Here is a 15,928-nt window from a genome sequence, read left to right on the forward strand (position 1 = left end):
TCGGTTAATTTATCGTATAAAGATTATCACAAAGAAGGCGAATAATTTTGTACAATTAGGACATATTTTTGTACTACGAATAACGTTCGAATTACCAATTTAACATAATTACCTTTATGTTTAAATTATACAAATCTTTTATGTGCTACAACTGTTTAATTCAATTTAATCATTAATATATACTATTTAATACGTTCTTTAAAACAACTTTTTAGAAGGTCATGTATTTTTTATGAACTTTAATTGATTTTTGGCAATAACTAAACAGAGATATTGCTGATTCAAGTTGAGAGTACCTGAATTCATAAAATGTTTCTTGACAAAAATCTTATTGTTAGTACAATATGATATCTTTAAGTAGATATTCTATCAACAATTTTGAATAACTGCATATGAACGCGGATTTTACACATAAAATACTAAACTAAAATATCAAATCCATTAATGTAAATAATAAACTAATAAATTCATAAAATTTATAACAATAATAACGTAAATTACCGAAAAATATCAAAATTATTTTATTTTTTGTTCATTTTTCAAAGAAAATATTACAACACCAACTAGTGTTGACCAACGTTTATCCTTTTTGGTATATTATATCTTTTAAGACAATAATGACATCGGGATGAAAAATTGCCAGACAAACTTTAGGAATGCCACTTTGTCGAACATATTAAACGCGGTGAATAGTTATATGTTATAAAATAATAATGCTGTCACAGCGCCTTTGTGAAATAAGATTCGCGTAGGCAGTGAAAAATGCTATTAAAATCGTCTTGCGTGTGTAAAAGCACGCTCGTTCCTTTAAAAAATTAATCAATCAACGATTTATATACAATACAATTTTTATTGCCTTTTATCAAAAGCACATTAATATATTAATAGTTACTATAATACTATTTTAATAATATTAACCGAATTAATGTTCCAATTACATAAATAATCATCGAAAATATTAAATAATTTGTGTAGGTATAAAAAAATCCTTTTGCCAAATTTTAATATATATATATGCAATTTGTATTAAAATATCATCAAGCATTCGAATTGATAAGGGCGATTAAAAAATCTCCCGATTAAATAAATATTATTACACAATTTGTTAACGTATGTTGGGGTAATAATAATAAAAAATAAAAATTAATTTTATTATTATTACCCCTAAAGAATATCTCAGTTTTATCATGCATATAAATTTATCGTCGGAAGACGTCTATCATTGAACTATAAAAATGTTTTTTAACCGTAGTAATAATAATCATTATAAAAATTATTGTAAGAGTAGTGAGAATAAATAATTAATTATGCTACAAAGAAAAGTAGCGTAAAACTATTAAGTAATAATTCGGGAGGAATAATTAGAGCGATGGAAGCATATTGCGTGTAAATCAGGCAGTTGCGAAAAAACAAATATATTATATATATATACATATATGTATAAAATCGTTGATTATTATAATAGCAATTTAAAAAAAAGCAGAATATTGTAGCTGTAAGTCGTAAATGAGGCGTGATATTTATTAGTTTCTTCTCTGGCATTCCAATAATTTTTCGGGCAGCTGCATGACAGTAGTATTTGTATATGTTCGTACGTACATATTATGCACTTTCATAGAGATATTTAACTATATATAGGAGATAAAGAGAAATTTGAATACTAGAGTGTGTGTGTTCGTCACATGCACTTCACTTTGCATAAAAAAGAAGATCAAACATGTTAAATATATATATATATATATCAGGATTTCGGCAGTTTTTCATCTCGCCAACAGCACTACGAATTTACACAATTTTATGCGCGACTAATTACATTCACAGACTTTAATTACATATATAGGTACATTATTATTTGCTTTAAAAGTATTATATATATATATGTATATATATACATATATATGTATAATATATATACTAATATCAATTTTATTAAATATCTCAAATTGTACGATTCAGATGATTGTTTTTTATTAACAAACCTTGTAAGGATTCGGAGTTGTATCGCCGTTGTGACTACGTTATTTCACTCTAGCGCTGAAAATAAAAGCTAGCAGATGAAGTTGCAAAGCTGTATACCGGAGGGAATAAAAACTGTACGAAATCCTGCAATTTATGCTATGTGACTCTGGCTTTTAATTATAAAATGTATATTACATACATTGATGTATGATTATGCGAAAAGATGCGCATGACCTTGTAAAGCCATATATCTTACAGCACTCTAGCATTCGTTTAAAAACTGCAGTATAATCGTTAAAATAATAGTACGATACAATACCGCAAATGAAATGTACGTCTCGTGAAAATGCTGCTGGAAGAACGAACAAACCGAAGTATTTTACCAATGCAAAATATTTAGCAAAATATTCACATTCTTTTAATGATCTCTAAATACTACCTCATTATATCAATACTATACATTTTTGTCAAATAGTCCCATTTCTAGTTTGTCCTTTATTAAGTTTAATAAATATTAGTGGAACATAATAATTAATCATATCAATGGCATTACAATATTTTGAAAAAAACGTATTGATTTTATATATTTTATCAAAAACATAATACGAAATATATAACGCAAGTGCATCTGATGAAGACAAATGTTCGTGGCAGCTGCCATTCTCGATTTGCTCGTGTTTCAACGTAGACGTGCGATGAAAATTTATTATTATTCACAATTTAAGCGTGTGTTATACAGCAAGTGCACGTACGTGATATCTTCCGGCTGGCACATTACGAGACGGATTACGATATTTATCGCGTCAAATGGATTTAGGAAAATACCTGCATGTGTGCAGCGTGTTTTTGAATGACAGTGACAAATTTTATATCAAAGGAAAATCTTAAACCAATCTGAAATCGATATCGTTTCAAGGAGAACTTTTTTAACTTTCTTAATGTTTCTCCTTTTGGATATCAACGTTAAATTTTTCGAAATGTATTGATCAAAACAATTAAAAGCTCTTTTAAAAGTTGTCCATTTAAAAATGATTTATATTTAAGCACTTATTTTATTTATTATAAAAAATCAGATTTCGACAGCTTGTGGTCAAAGATGAAGTTAAATTTGTCAATGCTGCACAACAACATTCTGCACGTTGTTACCTTTGTTTTAAGAGATGATGCAGTTTAATCCCTTATTTGCAAGATCATTGTTAAAATTATAAAAAATTAATTTTTCTTTAATTGTAAATCGTTTATAAAGAGTTCTATTCCGTTGGATACATGTTATAGAAAAATTCTTTTTCTCTAAAGAATTCTATTCTGTTTAAAAAGATATATATTTTATTTCAAACTTTTAAAGTTGACAAATAATATTGACTTAGACATCAAATGTACCCAATAAGACATTTAATTGAAACTCAAAATCATCAGAATGCAAATGTGGGATTAACCCGCGGAGACACGTGCATCACGCGCGCTGCCGTGGTATACAGTATATATTCATGAATATTACATATATACACATGTACACGAATATTGAAACAGGTATTCCGATAACGTAATATACAGTACATCGCGATGGGTATTAATAAAACGGTCATAACGACGGCAATTAATGGTAACAAATATAAGTTGAATGATAAAAGATAACGATTTAATAATAATAACAACAATAATAATAATAATAATAAGACGTGTAGCGAGGAGAAAACGGCAAAAAAGAATTAGAGAAGAAATAAATATGTAAGAAAAATAATGAAATTGCCTAAAACTCGGCCAGGGTGGCAGGACGTTCACGGTGAGCTCCTCGTCGGAATCCTGATGAGACCGTCCACTCACGGTCCTGGACATACCGATCTGGCTTTCTCCTTCACTCTTGAACCTTTACGGAAAGGACAGGCCAGCCAAGCAACACGATCAACAGTCACATTCAGCAACAGCAACAGCAACGGAAGATACAAAAATCCGCAATAAATCCTCTTATCATTCTTTATTTCTCTCGTTCTTTTCTTTTTCATTTCTCTCTCTCTCTCTCTCTCTCTCTCTCTCTCTCGCACGTGTCACGCAAAATACTGCATGTGCACGCGCATAAAGATGTAAAACTTTTAAAACCATCTGTTATACCATTATGTAATAATAAACTTGAGTACTTTTAAGTAAGTTTTGATAAACGTGATTTTACAATTTTCTTGTATTCTTTAATTGTTATATCTTGAATTCTTTAATTGTTATTTTAATAATATGTCATTTTTCTTACGTAGTTATTTTTATACGTACATTATTTATATATAGACTAATTAGTACATAGAATTATTTCAAATCAAATTGTACTTATTTTATCTTTAATAATAGCGCGTGAAAAAAATTTAAAATTTAATTATTACATTACATTATAAAAAAAATCGTGTATCGTTGTACGCGTGCACATGTTCTATATGTGAGAATATTATGAATTAATATGCAGAAATTTATGGTCTATATCACATGGGAAATCACATTCACTTATATCTAGTCGTCATATGAAAGAAATTTGAGTGTAAATTGCGCTCTCTCGCATGCTTCGATAAAGTTCTTTTTTTACGATTGTCAAAACCAGTCGAAGCATATACTTTCGAACGATTTAATTGGTGGCAACCGGAAGTCGTCAACTACAAACTAATGCTTGCAACAATTGTAATTTTCTCATCAGAAATCCATTCCGTGAAATTAAATTTTTAATTTTAATAATATATATGTATATTATATTAAGGACTGATTTAAAGATAATCGTAATTTTTTTTTTATTTTACTTCATTTCTTTCATTTCTTGATTTCTCGAAATGGATTCCTTATAATTCACATATTTACTTCCAAAAATGAACAATTGCAGTAATGTCAAACCAAATACATTTGATCGTATTTGATAATTAAGCAAGAGTATTTCCTACCTCGAGAAGATCTTGCGAACCAGATGATCCTGAGCTTGATCCAATTGCGGTTCATTTTTTCTCCTTTCGGCCAACTCCTTTTCTCGACGGACATCGGCAACTTTTCGAAAGATGAGCTACGCATATAATTCAGCCTCATTAATATGATACGCATAATAAATATATTCTTCTTAAACTAAATATCCTTCTTAAGTAGATAGTTAAATAAAAAAGATACATAAAGGCTTAAAATATTTGATAATTGTAATTTTTATTAAAAACGGTATATATATTATATATTAAAAAATTGATATATACACATATTATTTTATATTTTAATATATTTTACATATAGATATGTTAGATCCAATTAACAGTAACACCAATGTTATTTCTCATTCAATAACGTGTATTACATACATTAATATTATTGAGTAGAAAATTATAATATTAATATAAAATGTTAATTAATGATTATTAACTTGAGGTATATCTAAATATGTTTTATAATAATTATAATAAATTTTCTACTTGATGAAAAATGCTACATTCATTATTGCATGATATGGTCATGTTTTACAACACTCGACATAATTTTCAGCAATCTTTTCTTTTTAGAAATAGAAGGAGGCAAAAGAGCTAATCTTTCAAACAATACTTAACAGTCAAACGTTTTCGCGCCAGTGCGAGAATTGCATGGAAACAGCCGGCGCTGTGTTTCGACTTTGACGTATTATGGATGCGCGTCATCTCGAATGCGCTCTGTGCATTATAGGTCCCCAGGTCATCTCATCTCGCATCTACCGCGTGAAAATTGCATAACTCGTGCAACGCGCCTATTCCCTTTGAGCGAGACCGCATCCAATCGCGTTTCGTGTCTTCCTCGCCCTGCCCTTCTCAATTTGTCCTACCTCGATCTACCTTCATTATCCTTTTCAATTCCTTTTTCTATATACAATATACATATACTGTGCGATAAGTATTTCCGCGAGGCAATCATCTCTCGAGAATCTTTGAATTTTTGCGCATGTTCCTCTCGCTATGTATAAGTTTGTGTGAGAAAAATACTTAAGCCCATAAACAAATGCATTTGCAAGTGAAACAGCCAGTGTTCGTAATAAGCTGACAGTTGATGGATAAATCAGTTGGATTTTCGCGGTTTTCGCTGTCCCGGCTCTTTGTACTCCAGGCACTCAAACTAATGTTATACAAATGCTATTATTATTGAATTTAAATGCAATTACAATTTTGTTTCGCTACTTGCACTTATTCGTGGAAAAATTCAGAGGTTCCGTCTCCAAAAAAAAAAAAAAAAAAAAAAAACCCACGATAGAAAGAAGTATTTTTTTTCTCTTTGGGTTTCCGAGATCTCACGAATTTTTGCCTCAGACCGCAATTTGCCATTAAAAGCCACTCCTTAGTCCGCTTCACAACCCTTTCGCGTTATTATTTCGATTATAATTTCGACAAGTTTCACAGTCAATTTTGATTACTCGTGAACGACGAACAGGAAAAATGCGCATAGACGATGCATCGCGCGTTGTGCGTCGGTGGCGCATGCGTCGTGATGGAAGTCGATAAGAGGTGCGCACTCGTAGCGGCTCGTAGGAGAGCGAGCTGCTCGCGCTCGCTCGGTCGCGCGTTGCACATAACCTTCAAGTCATCTGGTGAATGTGTTTATCCAAGTCGGCCGCACGATCGCCGTCGTCCGCACGACGACGTGACGTGACGTGACGAAACGTGACGCAACGTCGCGCCGCTGACGACGTCGATAGTGCCAACACCACTGACACTAGCCGACATCTGCGGATGCAGCGGATCTGCAGTCCAAGAAAGGTGCAGGGTGGTGTCCTTGCTTTCTCGACGTAGACAAGGCGACCGGGTGGACGACCAGGCGGTATATGGAAAGTCGGGAAAGGTCGCTCGCCCGTATGAAAGGTGAGTAAAATTCTTGATGAGTGATATTCTTTATCAATCATTTTATCAATGACTTGATTGTATAGTTGCTTTTTTTTATGATTTCAAAGTCAATAATGATTAAATGTATAGTATGTCTTGTACAAATCCTAAAATATGATAGGAAGAGAGGAAAACTTTTACTTATCTCTTTCCTTTATGTAATATGGTGTCAGTAATTGTATTAAATTGTGCAGTTTGACAGTGCGAGAAATTTCACCTCTATATAAGTCATATAGAACTAATATATATTTAGAAAATGATTTTATTTACTAAAGTAATGAAAGTTGATTAATAAAATTTTTGAAATGAGCGAAACAATTAACATTGTATAATTATTACAGATGGGTCATGGATCAAGCCGTTCTACTTCATCAACAAATATTCTTTCCACAGAGGAATTGACACTAGTGGAGAACCTCTTTAAGTCTATGTCCCGCAGTTCAGGTTCCATCAAACGTGAGGACATATTCAAACATTGGTCGATACATTTGGATGATGATTTATTACAATTTGTAGTCCGATTTCTCTGTCATGATCCGGGAAAGAAGGTTTCGATCATCAACGGAGAGAACTTTGGTCGACTCTATGTCTTTGCCGTACGCGGTAATCCCGAGGAACGCACCAATTTGATTTTCAATGGTTTCTCGGAGGAAGAGCGAAAATATGAAATACCTACCATTTCGTTCCTTCAGTATCTTCAAGCAACGATTAACTCTTACTTACGACTACAAAAGAATTCTGTCAATGTGCATTACCTCACTTGGAGTAGCATCGGCTGCACGGTCAACACTAGGCGCATAGGAATGCGTTCTCTCAGTCTCTGCAAGGACCTGATCAAGTTTGGGGATGTATTGACTGTCGATCAAGTGGAAAGTTGGTTTATAACAGCTGCCACATTCAAGAATATTCAATCGCACGTTTTCCAATACCTCTATTTAATCTCTCAGAAGAAGGGTAACGATAAGAATACAGGAGCGCGAATAAACGATCTAAATCTTTTACCGTCGTGCAAAGGTTTGGAAAATATACCACACTTTCCAAGTATATTAGGTTTGGGAGATGTTCTGTTCCTAAATTTGAGTCTGCCACACGAGTTACGTAATGAATGGCGATTTTTGTTTTCGAGTCAAGTGCATGGTGAATCGTTTTCAACCATGTTAGGAAGAATCGTGATGCAAGGTGCTACGATTATCATACTTCAGGATATGGATGACCATGTATTTGGCGGTTTCGCCTCGGACAACTGGAAACTAGGACCGAATTTTATAGGAAATCAAACGTCATTCCTATTCAAGCTTGAGCCGGAAATACTGACATTTTCATCGACAAATTACAACAATCACTATCAGTATCTCAATCTCCATCAGCAAACAATGCCTAATGGCCTGCTTATGGGGGGACAGCTTAATTATCCCGGCCTCTGGTTGGATTGCGAATACGGCACCGGCAAATCAAGTTTGTCGTGCACAACTTTTCAAAATTATGTACAGCTTAGCGGTAAGGAAAACTTCAAAATCAAACATTGCGAGGTATGGGGAGTCGGTCCAGTGCCAGACGTGGAAGAGGATATACGCGAAATGAAATCTGTGTTGGATCAAGATCCGACATCAAAGGTCATGCTAGAATTATCCGGTCGTAAGTTACACAGTGAGGGAATTCGAGAAAAACCAGAGTAATTGTGATAAATACAGAGATTTTTAAGAAATTTTGAGGAGAAAAAGAAAAAGAAAAAGAAAGGAAGAGAGAAAGAATGTTAGTTGTAAAGATATTTGCAGATATTTAAGATTGATCAATTGATTTTACACAGAATAAAATCTATATGATTATTGTTATCGATTCTTATAGTTGTAATGGGATATATGCGGGTACGAGAAACGTATTAAAAAACTCATAATTATATATAACTATAGTAACGTTTACAATATGAAAGAGTCCTCCTATTTTACACGAGTGCATATCTTTAAAGTTGAAACGAATTCACGTGATAGCGGCGCGAGAAACAATTAAAACTCATTACAGAAACGAATTATATTACGAAAATGGTTGTGGAAGTTTGAATGAAAAACGCTTGCTGTGTGAATCATTCATCTGTATGAATGAGAATTCCACACTTTTCTTGTGTGCAACTATTTATTTGTAATTATTTATCTATATATATTATTAGGACTTTGATTCCCTTTTATAACGGCCTGATATCTTTCAATTATTTTTTTCTATCATTCAGTCATACTTGTCGTGTAATTTTGTTACATCATGTGTACGTGTATCTATGAAACCAGTGGTACGATATTAAAGAATGTTAATTGTTGCGTGACCTGGATGCCTATTGTCTAGTGCCTGACGAGTCGTTTATTATAATTGTTAATTTATCATTCTTTGCATATGTTGATTATTTATAAACGAACAACCGTGTGCCATACAAATTGCTTTTGTTAACTAAGACTGTATAATCGTCATGCAAAGAAATATGCAAACACTCTGATCATTTATCATTATAAAGTCAAAGCAAATCATCGCACTACATAGTGTAAGATTAAAAGTTTAATAAACAATCAAAATCCTATATTTTGTCATGTTTGATTTGACCCTTTTCAGCAATTTATAATGAACACATTTCCGAATAAAATCAATAATTGAGAGACTCACCCGATGACTCAAGTTGTAAGTTAGAATCAGGTTTCTGGCAAAGGAGTTTGCGAAAGCTTGATAAAAATCCAACACTTCCAGAAGCCGATCTCGCTTGATTGTATGCAAATCGCAATAAGTAAGCGCCCTAACGTTCGCTGCACTCTGGCCGATCGTTGGATTCGTCCAAAAGCTGTCGCCGAAAACGTCACCTTTCCCCAATATTGCCACTACTTCGTCATCCTGTATGACTTCGAGGCTGCCGGTCACGATGAAGCACAGAGAATCGATAGATTCTCCTGTATGATAGAGCAGATCGCCGGGTGCGCTGTGTGACATCGTGAAATGCATCGCCAAGGCACGCAGACAACCGTCGGACGCTAATCTAAATAGGAAACAAACATAGCAAATTCAAATTATTATAGTTTACAAGGATCTAATTATATTTATAATTTATCAATTAATTCTTAAATTAAATTTAAAAGTATGAAGTCTTGATGTATGATTTACCTGAAGGCGGGATGTTCGTTAAAGACTTTCCGATTAAGATGCACGCAAATGTCTGCTTTCATGTCTTTAGGGCAGTAGTTGAGAACTTTGTCCGTATCCAAACCTTTGGTCATCGCCCACGTGCTGACGACGTAATCCATGACGCGCTCACTAAGAGCTTTCGGTACTTCATGTAACTTCATAAATTCTCTCACGTTGTTCAACATATCGTGATACTTGGCGGTAGCGGACGTCATTTGTTGGATGATTGTAGTGACATGACCGAAGATCGTAGCATACAATAAGGCTGGTTGAGGAAAGGAGAGAAAGGGAAAGAGAAAAAAATTCTTTAAATTTATTTTACACAAAATATTCGCGAGTATTTTTTTTTTCATCTAACTTTGTCGAACGCGGATGGTCGAGATAGTAGATACTCCTTTTGTATGTATCAGTTGGATTTACGGATATTTAATTAGATTCAGGATTATAGTGGTATCCGTACCAGCTATGATCATCATACAGATGGTGAAAATCTTCTCATTGTCGGTTTCGGCTGCAACGTTTCCAAAGCCCACAGAGGTCATACAGGTCATTGTGAAGTAAAGAGCAGTAACATACATCGTACGGCGTGACGGGCCAGCTACTAGTTCGGGTGCGGTGCTGGCATTGGTCCACAAATAGCTATACGGTGACTGGGTAACGTTAGCCAATTTCCACAACCACGAGTATTGTACCCCATTGTCAGCATCCGATCTCCCTATCGAATACCTTTAATGCGAGAAAATTTCTTACTATATCAGATTCATCGGATAAGAGACTGATGCGATATCAAAAGATAAAAGATCACATTTGGATGCAAAATACCATGCTATTTCTTTTATGATCGCGCGGAGTTAAATTCAACGTTCTTGTTTATACATTTAAATGCTTCTACATTCTGGATAAATTTTAACTTAAATTTTATTAATTTACTGGATATATCGTTGCGATACTTTGTATTGTTTCTGTACATTCGTCCTCTCTCTCTTATATAAAAAATTATTTTTAATAAAAGAGTAAATAAAAGTATAAAGAGCAACTGGCGTTTCATATCCGATCAAATTTCTTTTCTTCGATACAATATAGTCAACATTCAATTTTGAAGATATAACGAAACAGCAGATATATAATATATGTAGTACAGTGGGAGCATGTCGGACATAGTAAATATCACGTGATCCTCGTTTCTGTATGAATATGTAATGTTGTATTGCAATAATGATTGTATTATCCGACGTATATGTATATTTCAGTCAGAGAGGTGTGTGTACACACCTTGTGTGTACCTTGAATATGTGTGTACACAGGGTAAAATCACCTTAATATGACGTACCAGATACAGGCCAGCCAGTGAGCAACCAACATGTAGAAACAGAGTAGAAGAATGAGCATCGCGGCACCGTACTCCAGATAACGATCTAACTTGCGTACAACTCTACCGAGTCGCAGCAGCCGTACCACTTTCAGAGCCGAAAACAGGCTACCTATTCCATCCTCATCATGGTCGAAGGCGTTAAATACATCGTACGGTAGACAGCTTAGTAGATCTATGATGAACCAAGATTTTAGATAATTCATCCTGATTACCTAAAAGTACCAAATTGTTGCATTATGAAAAAATAGCTATTACGCACTTATTCTTATTATTAGTATGAAAGCAAATTACTAGTATAAGCAAATTATTTCACAAAACTACAAGTTATTTATAGGATTTGTAACAATTTTAAATACACGAATATAAAATATAAGTATTTATTTTTGCTTAAAGGTGATTAAATTGCTTACAAAAAATTTTGTTTAAACTTAAGTTACCTTCGGATCAGATACCACTTCTCCACCAGCGCCAACAAATGTTGTATGAAAATTTAGCACAATGTCGATGAAGAATATCACATCGACGATACTGTCTACAACTAATAGGGAGACATCTTCGCTAGTCTTATTTTTAAACGCGACGTTATACGGCACCATGATGGCTGTGTAAAAAGTCAAACACAAAATGATCCAGTCCCAAATTGCCTTAAATGCACAATAATGTAATAAAATGTGTGGCGGGGTTTTTGGTGCTTCTTGTCTGTATTGTGGCATAACATCGCCGCTTAGGGACATCATCTAAAAGAAGATCATAATATCGGAATACATACACATCTAGAAGCGAATTCTTTTTGTGTAAAAAGTAATTATCAAAAATAATTTGTTTACATATATATTAAATTTATATACACATATTTATATAATTCGTTGACTTAAAGATGTATTTATGTTTCTTCATAAATTTTATTTATACTGAGAGATATATAAGTTAAAATAAATCAAAGAGAACAAATTATTTTTATCGTTTAAATATCGATTTCTTATCCATCATATATCTCTTTTATTTGATATCTCTTTCTTACATCGAGTCTGACTCCATTAGCTTTTCACACTCCAGAGCTTTCAAATGCATAAGCTTTCTAGGTTGATTTTAAAGAAAAATTCATGCAGATGTGTTCTTAACTTTGCATTTTCTGACGAAGTCGACGTATTGAAAATACGTTTTTATTTCATCGATTTATAAATAGAAATTTGTATAGATTGACTACTACAGCTATACTACCATTATTTATTATACTGTTTTGAAATGATTTATGTAACTTAAAATGATAATATCTACTATACATATTTTCAGCCATGGTAAGAAAGGGGATATCGAGATACATACTTTAAAAATATTTTAAAGAAAATATTTTATTAAATATTATAGAAAAATTACCTGAATATTAATAAAAAAATATATAATAAAAGTGGTACATGAACATAAAAAGACAAAGATTTTTAATTTTGATAAGTATAAAGCATCTTAACGACTTACATGACCTAGATGCGATTGTTTGGTCGTAGTCGGTATAGCTGTATCTTTCAAAGCCGGCAGATGGGAACTGAACTGAGAAACTAGAACCGATCTTGATCTGGTGACTGATCTTGCGAGCTTGGCGAACTTGGAGAGACCGCCTTTGCTGTCGTCCGTTTCGATGGGTTGTTTCAAGGCGGTAATGTCTCGAAAAGTCAGCAAGAACAAGACCACAAGGTCTCGTTCGTTTTTGATGGGCGCTATTTGCAACAGCAGCCATAACGGTGTCTCTATGGAGCGTAAAAAAAGGCTAACGTTGATTAAAAAAGATAATCTAATATTTAATTTATTCTTTCAAGCACTATTAGTTGCAAGAAAATTACAAATTTTATTTTTCTAGCAGAGACTATATTGAATCAGCGAGTCAGCTGGTCGTCATTTTAGCTGCCGGAATCTAGAAGAATCTACGCTACATGTGTCAAAAGATATATTCCAATAAAGTAGTCTGCTATATACAGTAATAAAAGTGCAAAAGAAGAAAAAATAAAATATAAGAACTAATCGTACTATTTTTCATAAATTAGACAAGTTTTTAAAAACAAAAATTGATAATACAATCAACCCACGATTAATATAACAAGAGAAATGTCGAAATAAGATATTTTAATGAAGTGCTAAAATTGGATATTTTATTGCGAGAAAACACGAAAAATGTTCTCCGATGCGAAAAAATCTTCAAATATTACAAATAAGATATAAAAGATTAAAACATTCGTCCATATGCTGTTGCGTGACTTCAGTTAAATTAATTAGGTTTAATATATTTTCTAATATTAAATTTCTAAGTTAATACTTAGTCCTTATAATGTAATTATATTACATCAATCCAAGTAATAAATCGTATGCATTAAATTATTGTAATACTAGTCACACTTGTCCATAATGTCAGATATTCGACATGCAGGATCGAACCTGGATGCAAGTTCAGGCCAATGGAATCTAATTAGGGACTTGCTTATGATATTTAGTAATGTAAAGCATGCGAGCATGCGAATAAATGATAGTAATGAATACAATTCAATTAAAATAAAGTAAAAAGAAGAAGAAAAAATAATGTATGTGTTGAGTAATAAAGAGAAAAGTATATATTAACAATTTAACAAAAATATATATCGTTTTGACATGTAATAAAATACGTTTGCAATATTAAAAATGCAGTGAATATAAAAATATATTTTTTGACATTTTAAATATCTTTATGTTATTTTTTGATCAAATTTTTACGCAATCTAAAAAAATGTTCCATTTTAACAATACTTTATTAGAATTTATTGTTGTTCTTTTATCACGGATTAACGAAAAAATACAGGAATTCAAACATAGGTGAAATTTTGGATCTCCGAGGGAATACAAGTAATATATAAATGTTCGATAATATTTTGTATCTACTCCTATGTGGATATTTACCGACAACTGGCTTAATTAAGCAACCTTGTAAGCCTGTCGAGCGACAGCGGCATATGGGAAGCTATATATATCGATAACGACGTACATCGACAACGGAAATACCGACAACATGTTCCGAGGAATAATAAAAAGTGTAAGTCATCTCTATGAGAAAGCATAACTACGGTTTTAACTAATTCGAAATGAAAAGGAAGAGATTTGATAATTAATCGAGATAATTATGGCAAAGAAAACTCATCATTGAAGTATAGTTTTCAATGATAAATTCAGCAATTGTTATATTATTTAATACAAATATATTAAATACTTATTTAAAATATTCTGTTCAAAGTTATGAATTCTAATATAATATATGAGATAATATACGTATATTTATCGCACACTATCAAAATTATCTTGATTAGTCAATATTAAACCTTATGCGAATGGTAATCATACGTTTGAATATAAATGGCGTAATTATGTGGCAACATGCGTTACGCTGTTACAGAGCGTGTTATGCATTACTGAAAACAAATGAAAACGGTATTATAGAGTTTATGTGGAATATCAGGATATAATAAAATAAAATTTGTTAATGTGAGAAAGAGATAATCGGTAGAATCGACCGAAATGTTTCGATTTGTAAAAAAGTTTAAAGTGTTAAAAGCTTTAAGATACTAGAGAGTAGCATCGAATCGATAATCAATTTAATTTGTGAAATTAGTGTTATTTAATTTGTGAAATTAGTGTTATTTCAGTTGATTGCAAGCTGAAAGTAATTGGCTCATAGTCATATATTTGAAATAAATTTATTTAAAAGTGTAAAAATATTATTCTCCAATTTAGAGACTGTACTTGGCGTTTCTCTTAGTTAATTTTATTAATAAGTACTAACAATAAGAATAATACGTGTAATAATTGGATTGGATTGAGTTTCCACGATCAATACATTTTCGATTTACATGACAAAAAGTTATAAATATAAAATGTTGTTGATTTGATGTTGCATCAATAATAAATCGCGATAATAGATCAAATTTGACCTTTAAACTTAAAATTTTCATCAATTTGCAGATATAAACATTAATCAATAAGAAATGTACAAGTAAATTGATTTATATTGTATGCTGTATAAAACATTGCAATATCGATTTTAAAATATTGATAAAAATTATATAAGTCGAAATCGAGGTTTTTCTGACAATATACATACACGCTATCTTTTATAGGTTCGGAAATGCTTGTGACGCACCTCACAAAAAGTTAAGTATCAATGAAAAAAATCGTGGAAAAACTTTAAAAAATATTTTAAACAGAAAATACAGAGCTTTAAATCTGTGTTTTAGTTTTATCCTTATATCTATATTTTGTTATTAAATTACTTTATTAAAATTAAAAATTGATAAATTTTTTGTGTTTTTTCAAAGTGCTGTAGCTTGATGAAATGTCATTGGATAAAATTTAACAAATAAATATCTTAAAGAGAGCTATAAAATGCTTTTACAACGAAAAAATTTATGACGATTTTTCACAATATTGAATTTTTTGTGTAAAAATTTGTTTTTTTATAATTTTTAATAAAAAAACATTTAGGAATAAAACATCGCAGAAATAAAACTAAAACACAGATTTAAAGTTCTAGTTTTCCTTTTTAAAATATATCTATTTAAAAAAAAATTCTCTATGA

General features: G+C 32.0%; 2 protein-coding genes across 2 annotated transcripts in view; one reads left to right on the plus strand and one right to left on the minus strand.

The window, feature by feature from the left end:
• The window catches only part of eag (potassium voltage-gated channel protein ether a go-go), a 55,781-nt gene that overhangs the window by 1,809 nt on the left and 38,044 nt on the right, over positions 1-15,928 (minus strand). The window contains exons 4-10 of the mRNA XM_018547370.1: positions 12,814-13,082; positions 11,775-12,074; positions 11,296-11,549; positions 10,426-10,691; positions 9,945-10,230; positions 9,456-9,819; positions 4,872-4,987 (exon numbers count right to left, since the gene is read on the minus strand). Coding sequence (XP_018402872.1) covers positions 4,872-4,987; positions 9,456-9,819; positions 9,945-10,230; positions 10,426-10,691; positions 11,296-11,549; positions 11,775-12,074; positions 12,814-13,082 — 1,855 coding nt within the window. The remainder of the gene's footprint in view (positions 1-4,871; positions 4,988-9,455; positions 9,820-9,944; positions 10,231-10,425; positions 10,692-11,295; positions 11,550-11,774; positions 12,075-12,813; positions 13,083-15,928) is intronic.
• LOC108779854 (TLD domain-containing protein 1) lies at positions 6,521-9,319 on the plus strand. The gene is made up of 2 exons (XM_018547371.1): positions 6,521-6,788; positions 7,151-9,319. Exon 2 carries the CDS (start codon positions 7,151-7,153, stop codon positions 8,483-8,485), a length of 1,335 nt encoding a protein of 444 aa, XP_018402873.1. The 5' UTR covers positions 6,521-6,788; the 3' UTR covers positions 8,486-9,319.

This window comes from Cyphomyrmex costatus, unplaced genomic scaffold, assembly GCF_001594065.2.
Source record: "Cyphomyrmex costatus isolate MS0001 unplaced genomic scaffold, Ccosl1.0 scaffold639, whole genome shotgun sequence".
Taxonomy (NCBI): domain Eukaryota; kingdom Metazoa; phylum Arthropoda; class Insecta; order Hymenoptera; family Formicidae; genus Cyphomyrmex; species Cyphomyrmex costatus.

What these genes read in the sequence shown, in the direction of transcription:
- LOC108779854 (XM_018547371.1), top strand. Translation starts at nt 7,151, where the DNA reads ATGGGTCATGGATCAAGCCGTTCTACTTCATCAACAAATATTCTTTCC.